The 13,694-nt window shown below is 35.2% G+C and overlaps 9 protein-coding genes across 9 annotated transcripts; 6 read left to right on the top strand and 3 right to left on the bottom strand.

Annotated features, from left to right (window-relative positions):
- The first annotated feature begins 16 nt into the window (after positions 1-16).
- Positions 17-1,606, top strand: UGA1 (4-aminobutyrate transaminase). Its single transcript, XM_020220584.1, has one exon. The coding sequence runs from the start codon at positions 79-81 to the stop codon at positions 1,489-1,491; it is 1,413 nt and encodes a 470-aa protein (XP_020079248.1). The 5' UTR covers positions 17-78; the 3' UTR covers positions 1,492-1,606.
- Positions 1,607-2,466: 860 nt separating this feature from the next.
- HYPBUDRAFT_146543 (putative carboxylic ester hydrolase) lies at positions 2,467-3,843 on the top strand (the record flags this gene model as incomplete). Its single annotated transcript, XM_020219969.1, has 1 exon — positions 2,467-3,843. The coding sequence occupies one exon, from the start codon at positions 2,467-2,469 to the stop codon at positions 3,841-3,843; it is 1,377 nt and encodes a 458-aa protein (XP_020079247.1).
- A 163-nt stretch (positions 3,844-4,006) lies between these two features.
- HYPBUDRAFT_151608 (uncharacterized protein) lies at positions 4,007-5,475 on the top strand. Its single transcript, XM_020220583.1, has one exon. The coding sequence runs from the start codon at positions 4,109-4,111 to the stop codon at positions 5,396-5,398; it is 1,290 nt and encodes a 429-aa protein (XP_020079246.1). The 5' UTR covers positions 4,007-4,108; the 3' UTR covers positions 5,399-5,475.
- Positions 5,476-5,514: 39 nt separating this feature from the next.
- HYPBUDRAFT_151607 (uncharacterized protein) lies at positions 5,515-6,809 on the top strand. The gene has a single exon (XM_020220582.1). It carries the CDS (start codon positions 5,732-5,734, stop codon positions 6,710-6,712), a length of 981 nt encoding a protein of 326 aa, XP_020079245.1. The 5' UTR covers positions 5,515-5,731; the 3' UTR covers positions 6,713-6,809.
- Positions 6,810-7,028: 219 nt separating this feature from the next.
- Positions 7,029-7,578, top strand: HYPBUDRAFT_118276 (uncharacterized protein; the record flags this gene model as incomplete). The annotated part of the gene is made up of 1 exon (XM_020219193.1): positions 7,029-7,578. The coding sequence occupies one exon, from the start codon at positions 7,029-7,031 to the stop codon at positions 7,281-7,283; it is 255 nt and encodes an 84-aa protein (XP_020079244.1). The 3' UTR covers positions 7,284-7,578.
- Positions 7,579-7,660: 82 nt separating this feature from the next.
- Positions 7,661-8,494, bottom strand: HYPBUDRAFT_155120 (uncharacterized protein; the record flags this gene model as incomplete). The annotated part of the gene is made up of 1 exon (XM_020222083.1): positions 7,661-8,494. The coding sequence occupies one exon, from the start codon at positions 8,492-8,494 to the stop codon at positions 7,661-7,663; it is 834 nt and encodes a 277-aa protein (XP_020079243.1).
- Positions 8,495-8,680: 186 nt separating this feature from the next.
- VMA7 (H(+)-transporting V1 sector ATPase subunit F) lies at positions 8,681-9,058 on the top strand. Its single transcript, XM_020220581.1, has one exon. It carries the CDS (start codon positions 8,696-8,698, stop codon positions 9,050-9,052), a length of 357 nt encoding a protein of 118 aa, XP_020079242.1. The 5' UTR covers positions 8,681-8,695; the 3' UTR covers positions 9,053-9,058.
- A 242-nt stretch (positions 9,059-9,300) lies between these two features.
- Positions 9,301-11,124, bottom strand: CHS5 (Chs5p; the record flags this gene model as incomplete). The annotated part of the gene is made up of 1 exon (XM_020222082.1): positions 9,301-11,124. The coding sequence occupies one exon, from the start codon at positions 11,122-11,124 to the stop codon at positions 9,301-9,303; it is 1,824 nt and encodes a 607-aa protein (XP_020079241.1).
- Positions 11,125-11,332: 208 nt separating this feature from the next.
- Positions 11,333-13,660, bottom strand: HYPBUDRAFT_151605 (Rpd3L histone deacetylase complex subunit). Its single transcript, XM_020220580.1, has one exon. The coding sequence runs from the start codon at positions 13,478-13,480 to the stop codon at positions 11,402-11,404; it is 2,079 nt and encodes a 692-aa protein (XP_020079240.1). The 5' UTR covers positions 13,481-13,660; the 3' UTR covers positions 11,333-11,401.
- Positions 13,661-13,694: the final 34 nt, after the last annotated feature.

The raw sequence follows: 13,694 nt of genomic DNA, 5'->3' as shown, positions 1-13,694 counted from the left end.
AGGGTATATAAAGTAGGATAAATCTACTTTTCAGAAAAGAAGAAAGATTAAATTGTAGTCATTAGAAGTCATTGAAAGATGTCAGTTTGTGAAAAATATTTCCCACAAGAACCAAAGCAACCAGAAGTTAAAACATCTTCATTCCCAGGACCAAAATCAGCTGAAGAGATCAAATCCTTGGGTAAAGTTTTTGATACCAGACCAGCTTATTTCATTGCTGATTATGAAAAATCCAATGGTAATTACATTGCTGATGTTGATGGAAATGTCTTTTTGGATGTTTATGCGCAAATTGCATCAATTCCTTTAGGATATAATAACCCTGCATTAATTGAAACCGCCAAATCCGATAAAATGATTAGAGCAATTGTTGATCGTCCAGCTTTAGGTAATTTCCCCGGTAAGGATAGTCAAGAAATTATTGAAGATTTATTAAAAATTGCACCAAAGGGTCAAAATCAAATTTGGTCTGGTTTATCGGGTGCTGATGCTAATGAATTAGCTTTTAAAGCTGCTTTCATGTGGTATCAAGGTCAAAAAAGACAAGCCTCAGCTTTTACCAACGAAGAAAATGAATCCGTTATGAAGAATGAAGCTCCCGGATCTCCAGAATTGGCTATTTTGTCATTTCAAAGAGCCTTCCATGGTAGATTATTTGCATCTGCTTCCACCACTTGTTCCAAACCAGTTCACAAATTAGATTTACCAGCTTTCAAATGGCCAAAAGCTGAATTTCCATCTTATAAATATCCTTTGGATAAATATGAAGCTGAAAATAAAAAGGAAGATGAACGTTGTTTGAAAATTGTTGATGATATCTATACTAATTGGTCTGTTCCAATTGCAGCTTTATTAATTGAACCAATTCAATCTGAAGGTGGAGACAATCATGCATCAGCTGAATTTTTCCAAGGATTAAGAGATATCACTTTAAAACATGGTTCTCTTTTAATCATTGATGAAGTTCAAACCGGGGTTGGTGCCACTGGTTCTTTCTGGGCACACGAACATTTTAATATAACTCCAGCTCCTGATATGGTTACTTTCTCTAAAAAATTCCAATCTGCTGGTTACTATTTCCATGACCCAAAAATCGTTCCAAATATCGCTTACAGACAATTTAATACTTGGTGTGGTGATCCAGCTAGAATGATTTTAGCCGGTTCCATTGGTCAAGAAATTGTTAAAAATGATTTGGTTGCCAACGCTGCTAAAGTCGGTGGCTATTTATATGAAAAATTAGAAAAATTGGCTGACAAATACCCTAAATACATTAAAGATTTAAGAGGTAAAAATCGTGCTACCTTCATTGCTTGGTCTTTTGAAGAGGGTGCTACCAGAAACAAATTCTTAGCTGATATGAAAACTGTTGGTATCAATATCGGTGGTTGTGCTGAAGATTCAGTCAGATTAAGACCAACCTTGGTTTTCGAAGAAAAACATGCCGATATCTTGGTTGCTGGTATCGAAAAAATCTTATCCGGTTACTAATTATGTTCATGATGGTATATAGAAATTCTTAGTGTACGGCTTATATTGGAGCTTGCTCATGTATTAATAGATAAAAACATCTGCTGGTGTTTCAACAGATATTAACAGTATATGTATTTTGCAACCGTTTTGTGCTTATCTTTTTTTTTTTTTTTTTTTTTTNTTTTTTTTTTTTTTTTTTTTTTTTTGATTTTTTGCAACCTTTTACCATTTGCATCTGTAAACACTGAATTATATACAAAGGATATATATATAAAGAGAATGTTTCGACCTTTTTGGAAAAATATCTTTTGAATCTTTTCCTTCTTGGGGGAAAGGGTAACCTTCCCCCCTCACCTTTTTGTTATATTTGGTTGGAAGTATCTGTGCAATTCCACTTTTTGAGACAGTTTCTCTTTCAGATGAAGTCATATCACTTACTTATCATGATTCCAGCTCATAGAAACTTGTATATAACATATTCAGTCCATGTATATATCTTTTTCTTCGGTTAATTGCCATGTCAAGGTGGGTGACATACTAATCAACTAATCCTGGGACATCTTAACTTCGTCCACACTTCACTCTTTTACTTTATCACAGATCAATGCTTTTTCAAATATAACTGAATTGATCTAGCTCTATATCTCGGGCTTACTCATCTTGCTACGCCATATATGCTAATTAGGTTGAGCCTTTGACTCTTTGGTTTTGGGTGTTTTAACGACTCCTTCCGTCCTTTCCTTGTCGTTACTCTCCCACAGCCGAGAGCCGGTTCCATTTTATCCAGATTTTTTTGTGTATAAGTTTAATAGACAGAATTTTTTGCAGTCTTGTTCTACTTTTTTTTTTGTAGGAGACCCGGATTTAAACGAAATACTTCTCATTTTTTTCTATTTCATCGAATAAATTTCGGGTGAAAAATCAGATAAAGTCATTCCTAGTTCATTCAGGCTCACGGTTAGCACATACTTGAACCAATTAAGTTTTATCAAGATGGTGTTGAGTTATTTGAAGTCCTATGTGACTAACACTGTTCCCCAAAAACCGGTCCCATTTGTAAATAAACAAGATCAAACTGAAGCTGGATTACCGGATATTATCAAGCAGTCGGTAAAAGAATTGAGTGAAGGGTACTCGTATTGGCTGTACCCATTCTTATCATCAGGGCATTTACAGACAGCATATACAGCAGTTAGAAAGTTTGAGAACAGAGATGAGGTCTGTTATAAAAGAAGGTTAATGACTGTTGAAGATATTCGTTATAAAGTGAATGATGATGAACTTCCATATGACCGTTGGGAAGGGCAGAGTACATTTGCAATTGATTATGTTGTAGCTCCAGGTAATGAGGATAAAGAACATGAGAGATTCAAGCCCGAATCGCAAGTGCTTGATTTACCTCCTAGAACTGAATATTTAGACCCATCCAAAGAACAATCGTTACTTGACGATGAATCAAAGCCCTTGGTTATTGCATTGCACGGATTGTCCGGAGGATCATTTGAATCATATCTCAGAGCTTTTGTACATAAGATTACTCAGGAGCCTTATGGGTTTGATGCATTAGTCCTTAATTCAAGGGGTTGTGCTAATCATACCATTACTTCACCACAATTATTTTGTGGATTGTGGACTAACGATTTGAGGTATTTAATTAATGAGCACATTTTAAAGAAATGGCCTAATAAAAGAATTTACCTTATAGGTTTTTCATTGGGGGGTGCAATAATTGCTAATTATTTAGGTCAAGAATACGATGCAGTTTCTAAAAATATTAAAGCAAGTATAATTGTTTCATCGCCATGGTCATTCCCGGATTCAAGTTACCGATTACAAGAATCGTTGTTAGGAAATAGATTATATTCTCCAGCCATGTGTCAAAATTTGTTAAAACTTTTGAAAAATCATTATGAAGGTCATTTAAAATATGATAATGTTGTTGATGATTACCATAAGAACCCAGAATCTTATAAAGTTGAAAAATTAAAAGATTTTGATGATAACTTTACTTCAAGATTATTTGGTTTCAATTGTGCAGATGAATATTATAGGCATGCATCTCCTTCAAATAGAATTTCTAAAATAAGAGTTCCAACAATCTTATTAAATTCTCAAGATGATCCAATTGCAAGTTATAAGAGTTTACCGGAAACAGAAATCAAATTAAACCCTTATACTGTATTGATTGGTACTACCATTGGTGGACATCTTGGTTGGTTTGACTACAAAGGGGATAGATGGTATGCTGAGCCAGCCTCTAACTTATTCAAAGAATTAGATAAAAACTGGGAAATTAATGAAAAAGCTTTGAAGTCAAGTGACTTGCCTTTAGTTGAGCCTACTTGGAAGTACGATAGAATTGTATCTTAGAGCATTGTAAATAATTAGATATTTATGGATTTTTTTAAAATTTTTACAAAATTGTAATAAAATGTACAATAACCCTCACGATAATTTGCACCAAATCCAAAAAAAAGCATATGGATTCTCTTTTATAGAGCTTCATGGAAGTTGTCAGTGTATTGGTTTATCTGTGTCTATGTATTTGTAATTGCTGCGAAAAACCACATAAGGATAACTTTTGGTTTTTTTTTTTTTCAAAAAAACCAGAGGTATTAACATTAAGCAAAGCAAGATGCAAAACTTCGGCCACCGGGATTTCTTACTCTATTTCTTGTTAAGTTACTACTTTATTGCGTACGATTACGGAGTCCGGGTGCTTTTGATATGGTTAATTGAAAATGCATATTTCAGTCTAGTTGAGTTACCCTATAATTATTTGGCTTATAGAAGATTACTCCCGTTTCCGTACCAGACAAATTTCAGTCAGAGAGCGACAGACTACGAGTTTGTTGTTGTTGAGATGTTGAAACACTACTTTAAGTATTCACAAGGGCAGCCTGCTTGGTCGGTCTTTTTCGATGGACGGTCTTTTGAGCTATTGAACAAAATCAGACGGTGGAGAGAATGCAATGATGGGTTGGGTGATACCGCCATAGAGAATATATGCATTAACCAAGGACTGAGCTGCCATGCAACCTGGATCTACACCAGAAGCAGGGTCATATCCAAGGCTCACGATATTTTGATTTTCTATATCCATGGTGGTAATGGATTTGGCGTGGGTTCCGGCCATTTATATAACGAATACTTATCCATTCTACTCATAAACCTTCTAGAACAAGGGTTTAGCAATCCAGGAATCTTGGTACCAATATTCCTGAATAAAATTGAAAAGTATCCTTCACAAATCTCACAATTAATGAAAGACTACCAATATCTATTAAAAAAGAGAAACGAAGACACCCATATAGTTCTAATGTCAGATAGTACGGGAAGTACTCTAGCCATATCCATGCTTTTGAATATGAACCACCCTTCGAATGGTTTCACCCAAGACCAACTAATGACTAAACCCGATGCTGCAATATTCATTTCCCCAATCACCAAGCTCTTCCATTCTCCACCCACCAATACCCCAAATCCAAGTGACTACCTCACCCAGTCCACAATCCATAAATGGGCAGCAAACTACATCGACAAATCCATCATGGGAACCCCACAAATATCCTTTCTAGACGCATCAACCATAAAAGATTGTCAAGTCTGGCGAAATTCCATGCCGCAGAAAGGTGTTGTTATCAGTTACGGAGACGAAGAATGCATAAAAGAAGATATCGAAGGCTTTATCGAACTTCTAACCCAGTCAGGGGTCAAATTGAAAGTCGACAAGCAAATTGCACAAGTCCATAACTGGAGTATTCTTGGTTTCTATACCGAAAGGTTAATTGACCATCGCGAAGCCAGTCTACAAATATACTCAGGCATTCTTTCCCGTATGTTTCTATGGAACACACCCGCCTACGTCAACGGGGATTCCAAAGAACCAACCAATATAATCACCATAGACGAAGAGTATACTTGAGTCTCCCGGAGTTTTGCGCAGCCAAACGGTTCACCCCCGCCGTTTCGGCCTGTCAAAAACACCAATAAAAAAAAAAACAACGAACAAAAAAAAAAAAAAACAGTGAGATCGACATCAAAAATCATAGTGCAATCAGCTCGGTTAAATAGATAAGTAGAATTCTTCTTTTAATGTAAAAATTGTATTGGCTCTATAGAACGGTAACATCTAGAAACTTGCTTGTACAGTTGGAGGGATTGAGAGGAAGCAAACGAAGCCGAACAAGACCTTTTAAGAATCCGTGTGATTGTACTCCGAAAACGCTCCGGTTGATTTGAAGTTGAAATTGTAAGTATGTCAGAGATACAGATAGCCAGCAGGGCAGGGGAGAAGACGGGGGGATATGAGCAGATGAAGCTGTTTATAAAGAAGGAGTCCAACTCGTCATTTATATCGGGAGGAGTTGCTGGAGCAGTCTCAAGAACTGTTGTATCACCATTTGAGAGAGCCAAAATCTTATTACAATTACAAGGACCTGGTCAGCAACACGCGTATCAAGGAATGCTTCCTACGATTGCGAAAATGTATAAAGATGAAGGATGGAAAGGGTTATTCAGAGGAAATACCTTAAATTGTATAAGAATATTTCCGTATTCGGCGGTTCAGTTCATGGTATTTGAAGAGTGTAAAGAGTATCTTATATCCAGAAAGTCACCAGACAATAAGGAGCTATATGCATCAGAAAGGTTGTTAGCTGGTTCAATTGGAGGTATTATATCTGTTTTAGTAACATATCCATTAGATTTGATTAGGGCTCGTATTACCATTCAAACTGCATCGTTGAAAAAATTAAATAAAGGGAGGTTGGTGAAGGCTCCAGGGGTCTGGGAAACATTCACCACAGTTTATCAAAATGAAGGTGGATTCTTAGCATTATATAGAGGTATTATACCAACTACAATGGGTGTTGCTCCCTACGTGGCTATTAATTTTGCATTATACGAAAAACTAAGAGATTACATGGATAAATCCCCCCAAGACTTTAGTAATCCAATCTGGAAACTACTGGCTGGTGCCTTCAGTAGTTTTATCGGGGGCGTACTCATTTATCCCTTGGATTTATTAAGGAAAAGGTACCAGGTTGCCAGTATGGCTGGGGGCGAGTTGGGTTTCCAATACCGCTCGGTCTCGCATGCCTTGGTGCTGATCTTCACCAGCGAAGGGTTCTTTGGTGCTTATAAAGGCTTAACTGCTAATCTATATAAAATCGTTCCTTCCATGGCCGTCAGCTGGTTGTGTTACGACAGCTTGAAAGACGCCATTGCAAAATGGTAGCCCATCCTCCCCTTTATACAACCTCTGTACAACCTTCTCTATTGTATAACTATATATTCATTAATTTAGATGAACTCTACAAATCAGGTTGCAAAATAACATGCTAGTAGTAATAATATATGGGGGGTACGGATGTAACACATCACGTGACCAACGAACCCCCCCAGCCAACCAAATTAACGCTAGGTCTGATTTATTTGCTACCAAAACACACGACTTTTTTTTTTCAACTTTTTTCTCATCTTTAAATTTATGATACGATTCTAATCAACTAGAAAGTTTGAATAACATTGTATCTAATAACCAAATTGACAAGATGAGAGCCTCCCGTGTTTTATTGAATGCCGCTAAGAAAGGCGCTGCTCAACCAAAAGTTCAAGTTCCAGTTGAAATGTATCCATTATTTGCTGCTGTTGGTGTTGCAGTTGCTTCTGGATGTTACTTCACTTACAGACATTTTGCTCATGATAAAGAATTAAGATTATGGAAAAACGCAGATTTATCTAATTTGGATGATGTTTTAAATGATGCTTCAAGAAAAGAACAAGCTGCCGAAAAATCTTCTGAATAAATGGATAAGAATATCTTTAAAGAAGCAAAATTTATTCAATTCTATATCAAAAATATTCATCAATTGTAAAAGTTATAGTAGGAAGAATAAGATAATCAATTGAAGTTTCTCGTTTTAGTTTTTCTTTTGTTTTTTGTTTGCATTATAATTATCTTGTCTTGAGTCTTACTTTTATGAAGTTTAATTTCCTTTCTTCCCATCAATTTTTGGGTGTTTTATATATTCCGTATCAGCGTAATTTTGAATAAGCTTTTGTTTTAGTTTATTCATTTTTTTTTCACGTTGTCATTAATTTTACGTACGTTTCAATAATAATCATTGTAAAAAATTATCTATATACATGTTTATACAAGGAATAAGTTTATGCAGAATTGATTTTAATCATCCTCTTTGATATTGGTATAATAATTAGTAACTTCCGGTACATCATCTAACTTGAGAATGGTTTTTTGAAGATTTGGAATACTATCTTCTTCAATCAGGACTTGATTATCAATCTCAGCAATATATGAAATTGTAGAATCTTTCAATTTATATCCATGTTCAGATAATTTATTTGAGATTTGGGTAACTTCGGATGGATCAGTTATAATTCTGAATAATTTTTCACCGTTATATTCCTCTTCATGATCTTTATATTCTTCCACGTCTTCGGCACCAATGTCAATGGCAACTTCTAAGACATCGTCAACAGTTTCTTCTGGTGTCTTTGGTTCAAAGATGATTTCTCCCTTTCTGCCAAACATAAATAAACATGGACTCAATGATGCTCGAAATTGTGACATGGCGTTCTTAACAAGTCCAATGGTACGGTTCTTATTATCGGTAGATGCCTCAATAATAAATGCTATTCCCTTAGGTCCCATAAACTCGTAGGTTACTTCTTCTGATGGTGAACTAGAATCTCCACTAACTTCTCCAGTTCCTCTCTTGATTGCATTATCAACAATTTTTCTGGAAACGTTTAATTTTTTGGCTTTATCCATCAACGTCAATAATTGGGCGTTTCCTTGTGCTCCTCCACTTCTAACACTGGCTTCAATACTTTTGGCCATGGCATAAGCTTCTTTTGATTTTTTAGCATCATTCTTAGCCTTATCATGTCTGATATTGGCCCATTTCGAATGCCCAGCCAATGCAAAACTGCTTGTGTGGAAACGGCTGACATTCTGGCGTCCAATAGTTGTTCCTCTAAGTATTCTCCCAATCATTTCTTGTATTATAACCCAGCAAACACTATTAAAAACTGAAATTTTTCATCTATAATTTTTTTTTTCATTAATTTTAGTGTGCCTGGCTCAATATGAAAAGATAAAAACAGGAGTAGGAAAAAAATGAACAAGAACGATTGAACATAGCTTTTAATCTTTGAATAGTATATAATCAATTGAAGATACAAGATGAGTGAAGCAATGTCCAAGCGCTCTTTGTTGGCGGTCATTGCCGATGAAGATTCTGTTACTGGTTTATTATTGGCCGGTGTTGGACAAGTCTCGACTGAAAGTGGTAAAGAAACCAATTTTTTAACTGTTGTTCCAGGTAAAACTTCTGTTGAAGAAATAGAACAAGCTTTTGATAAATTCACTAGTGAAAGAGATGATATTGCCATCTTACTCATCAACCAACATTTAGCTGATTTGATAAGATATAGAGTTGATAATTACACTAATGCATTTCCTGCTATTTTAGAAATTCCTTCTAAAGATCATCCTTACGATCCTTCAAAAGATTCTATTTTAAAGAAGGTAAGAAGATTATTTGGGGAATAATCGTTGAATCTCGAAAACATCTATCACTTTTACTTCTTTTCATTTACGCTCAAACTTGAGTAATTGGTCTGGCAACCTTTGATTATGGCTGTTCATTATACTTTCATCACAAGTTACGATTTTGTTATCTCTATTTCTTATTAATAGTCAAAACTCTAGTAATATAGACATTAACGCTTTACAATACATAATAATCGAAAATCTAACAATTCTTTATTATAAATTTTTTTTTATAGGGGAGCTAATTATTAATTTTTTTTCCCCTTCTTTTTATTATTCTTCTTTTTATTTTTTTTATTACTGTTCCCACCGTTATTAGATGCTGGTGTTGATGGAACAGATCCATCGGTTTTGCTTTCGTCGGTTTCTTCTTCTTGATCATCAGCGTCTGCTTCATTTGTTCCTATTTCCAAATCAGCGACTGGGTCGTCCAATTTAATATTTCCAGTAGATACTTCACGATCCAATGCAATTGTAGAATCTTCAGCCGGTTGATCAGCTTTGGATGGATCAATTCCTGAACCATTTACAGAAAGAAGTTCACTGTCTTTAGCTTCATTCATTGCTTTCTTAGATACAGAATCGGATTCTTCAACTGCTTTTGCTTTTGAACTTTTCATAACTGGAGATAAAGCTTCTTGCTTGGTATCTTCTGTTATGGATTTGACTTTTTCAGCTAAATCTTGGGGATTTTCAAATGGTACTTGAGATTCAGGTTGTTCAATTGATTCAGGTTGTTCAATTGATTCAGGTTGTTCAGTTGATTCAGGTTGCTCAGTGGATTCAGGTTGTTCAGTTGATTCAGGTTGTTCAGTTGATTCAGGTTGTTCAGTTGATTCAGGTTGTTCAGTTGATTCAGGTTCTATGATCTTAGGTGGCTCATTAATCGAAACATCATCGAACTCTTCATTATTTGCTTCTTCGTTTTCTTTCGGAGTATCAGGTAACTCTTTACTTTCGGAATCTTCATTAGACTTTGGTTCTTGTGTTGAAGGTTCAGCAGACTCGATAGGTTTTTCTTCAACTATACCAGGAGTTGAATCTTCAGTAGGTTGAGAAGATGGCTCTTGAGCTTGAGTAGATGCTTCTGTTGCTTGAGTGGCTGGTTCTTGAGTTTCCTGGGTGGATGGCTCTTCGACAGGTACTTCAATTCGTGGAACAGAGGTCTCTTCAGGTTGTGGTTCTTCCTCTTTTGTGGCAGCGTCAGCTTCAGTAGGACCTGAATTATTAGTGGCTGCGGTAGAGTTCTTACTCCAGTAATTTTTAGCAAAAATGTCAGGTAGAACACAATCTTTAACATAAAAGTCACGAACACCAACAATTCTTCTTTCCCTTTCACAAGCCTTTAACCACTCAGGTCTGATTATTGGAATATTCATATCTGAAGCTTTCAAATATTCTAAATCTTGTTTACTTTCTCTTGTACATATGAAATGTGTTGTGTCAACTTTTACAGAAGTTTGAGCAGGATAATGAGCACCCATATTTTTCAAAGTATCTTGTATATCATCAACAGTGAAAGGATCATTTGGTGCAATTTCACCAAGACAAACCGTGATACCGGATAAATCAGTCATTTTATGAGTGGTTACTTCAATTATATCAGACAGATAAACCCCGGCTGTGGTATCTAATCTCAATTGGAATTGGAAAGTTTTATCAATTGGTAAACCAGATAATTTAGTTGTTTTATTAGTTAAAGGTTGAGGAATAACTCCTAATTTTTTCCCATCTTTAAATAAAATCAAATTCTTCAAATTAGAAGTACCCAATTCCAATTGATCCCATTCTAAAACACATGAAGTTTGAGTAACGTTTTTGATCTTTAAATTTGGAGATTTAGGTAAGTTTTTGCCAAATGTAGACAATATTTCATCCTGGATTTCTTGAAATTTCTTCTGTTCTTCCTTTTCCGTTTCAAAATCTTGATCACATTTAATTTTGATTATTGATCCTGCTTTAACACCATTTGGTAATAATATGGTTGGAAATTCTATTAAATGGTGATCTTTTGTTAAAAGTAAGGCTAAGGAAGCATCAAGCTTACCAACCGTCAATGACACTTCAACCATTTGAGTTTTTTTCGTACCGTAGTATTTCAACTATAACAATTGTCCAAAGTATCGACTTATTATACTTGGTTGTTTTGGAATTGATACCAAGTCATATCCGCACATTTTTCGATTTTTTAATGGTTTACGTATTTTTTTTTTTTTTTTCTTAGTGAAAAACTTGGTCGTGTAGCAAAACTAACATACTACAAGACTATTGATACAGTAAGGCTATTGATACATTAGAATATACAGATATGAGTAGGATGTGAGGATGACGCTGTAAGGTGGATGGTGATCATATTGGGATTCCCATTGCGCGAAGATCGTCATTGATTTCATCTTCAGAAGCTTTGCGTAAGAGTAGTTCATTTGCAGCAGCAGGTTTATCATCCGATAGACTGGAGGTAACTGCAGCTGGGAGCCCGTGGAATTCGAGTAATCCATTGAGTATACCCAATTGCTGATTAACGTTATTACGTTGTTGTACCAACTCGATTAGAGTATTTTGTTTGATTGCCTTTTTAGTTAGAGGAGCTTGGTGAGATAATTGATTTTCTTGAAGGTCGACATTGTACTCATTAGGGAATTGATTTAGTTGAGGTTTCGTTGATCCATTGACTCCGTTGGTTAATGCTCCATTGGTGTTGGGCATCGGTGAAACATCTTCTTGATAATTAGCAGCAACCGTAACATTAGGTATCATTGGAATTGCACTGAAGTTATAATCAGATACAATTTGATCCATTTGGTTACGTTCTTTATTTATTTTATACCATAGTGAGGTAGTATCGGTGATCATATCATTTTTGGTGTCCATTAATTGTTTTAGATAATCCTGATGAATAGAAGTTCTAGTGGCAACTGTTTGAGTATTAATACACTTCAAATTATACGATAAGTTAGCATTAGCCAATTTAATATTATCCTGATAAAATTCATTAATTTTGAAATAAATTTTTGATAATTCTGGATGGGAACCTTCCAAACATAATTGTAACTCATGTTCTAATAAGCTTAATTTATCTTGGAACAATTTATCTCTCAATTGGGCAAATGATGATTCAATGGATATCAATTCTTCAATGGCTAGTTTTCTTTGTTCATCCATATCGATATCTTCTTGAGTTACATCTTCATTTTTATCCTTAGTTGGTTCATCATCTTCCACTTCATCGTCGTCATCAGCTTCGACTTCTTCGTGGTTATCTTCAACCTCAGCCTCTTGATCATCTTCATCTTTAGAAACTTTTTCTGGATCATCTTCATCTTTAGAAACTTTTTTGGCCTGGTCTATTAGTAAACTATTATTGGTTGAATCATGCTCATTATTTTCATCATCCTCTTTTTCCTCATCAAGATTTTCCCCATTATTCTCAGTCTTTTCAGTAGTTTCCTCAGGTTCATCATTGTCAGCTTCCATTTTATCATTGTCTGAAGGATCTGCTTCATCCGGCTCTTTTTCAGGGTCGTTCGAAGATTCTATAGCATCATTATTTTCAGTACCTTTCGGTATATCAACATCTTTGTCCTCTTCAATAGAATCAGTTTTTTGTTTTTTCGAGATATTCTCTTCATCGTCATCTTCACCAGATTTATGAGACGCCGTTGATAATGAACGTTTAACGGAAGTAGAATTAATGCCTGTTGAGCCAGCAACTTCATTTTTAATTTGATCAATATGTTTTGAGATTTCTTCTTCTGCTTCTTTGTTTTCTTTCGGATTTAATGCCAAATGGTCCTCATCGTCAATTTCTTCTTTAACTGCATTTGATTTATTGATATTTTCATCATTATTTAAAGGAGATTGATAATTTTCATTATCAAGGTCAGAATCATCATCAGAATCAACTTCTTTCAAATGAGCCATTTCAGTCAATTCAAATAACGCTTTCAAATCAGAAACTTTTTCTCCATTTGGAGTATGATCATCATCTAAAAAATCCATTTTATCAGTTTCTGCTTCAGAATCTTCACCCAAATCACTTAGCTCCGAGCTCTCGTAGCTATCTTTCCCGGTGGTACTATGTTTTCTATCCTTTTTTTTAGAGGATTTATCCCTTAGATTTCCTTCTTTACCTTCTTTGTTAGTCGAGAAAAAATCGTGCTCAATTCGAGGATGATGATCGTCAGAGGAGATAGAATCACGATTACCTAGTGTTAAATCGAATACAGGAGGTGATGTAGCTATGTCAGTCAAAGGAGAGTCTTTTGTAATTGGACCCGATTGGACTTGCGAGGAGTCTATATCTTGATTATGATTATTATGATTATCTTCAGGAATTGACTCGTTTTTCCCAGAAGAATGATTGGAGTCGGGATTTGTTGAAAATGGGGGTGATAACGAAGATTCAATAACTGGATCTTCTGTCGGCATTTGTATAAAAAGAACCAAGTAATATAAACAAGAGCAGTGTACAATCAGATATACTGGTTTGTATCTATAATGTCAATCAAAAAAAAAAAAATTATCAAAAACGTTATTCTAATTTCAGTAGAATAAGCTGGATGATGATCAAAATCTCAGTCAATATATGATCAAAACTCAAGGTTTTCCTTCTTAAAGAAACAACTCAATGAACAAATTCAAG

Source organism: Hyphopichia burtonii (genome assembly GCF_001661395.1).
Source record: "Hyphopichia burtonii NRRL Y-1933 unplaced genomic scaffold HYPBUscaffold_1, whole genome shotgun sequence".
NCBI lineage: Eukaryota > Fungi > Ascomycota > Pichiomycetes > Serinales > Debaryomycetaceae > Hyphopichia > Hyphopichia burtonii.
This window is presented reverse-complemented; position numbering and strand designations above follow the sequence as displayed.

What these genes read in the sequence shown, in the direction of transcription:
- HYPBUDRAFT_151605 (XM_020220580.1), bottom strand. Translation starts at nt 13,480, where the DNA reads ATGCCGACAGAAGATCCAGTTATTGAATCTTCGTTATCACCCCCATTT.
- HYPBUDRAFT_151607 (XM_020220582.1), top strand. Translation starts at nt 5,732, where the DNA reads ATGTCAGAGATACAGATAGCCAGCAGGGCAGGGGAGAAGACGGGGGGA.
- VMA7 (XM_020220581.1), top strand. Translation starts at nt 8,696, where the DNA reads ATGTCCAAGCGCTCTTTGTTGGCGGTCATTGCCGATGAAGATTCTGTT.
- HYPBUDRAFT_151608 (XM_020220583.1), top strand. Translation starts at nt 4,109, where the DNA reads ATGCAAAACTTCGGCCACCGGGATTTCTTACTCTATTTCTTGTTAAGT.
- UGA1 (XM_020220584.1), top strand. Translation starts at nt 79, where the DNA reads ATGTCAGTTTGTGAAAAATATTTCCCACAAGAACCAAAGCAACCAGAA.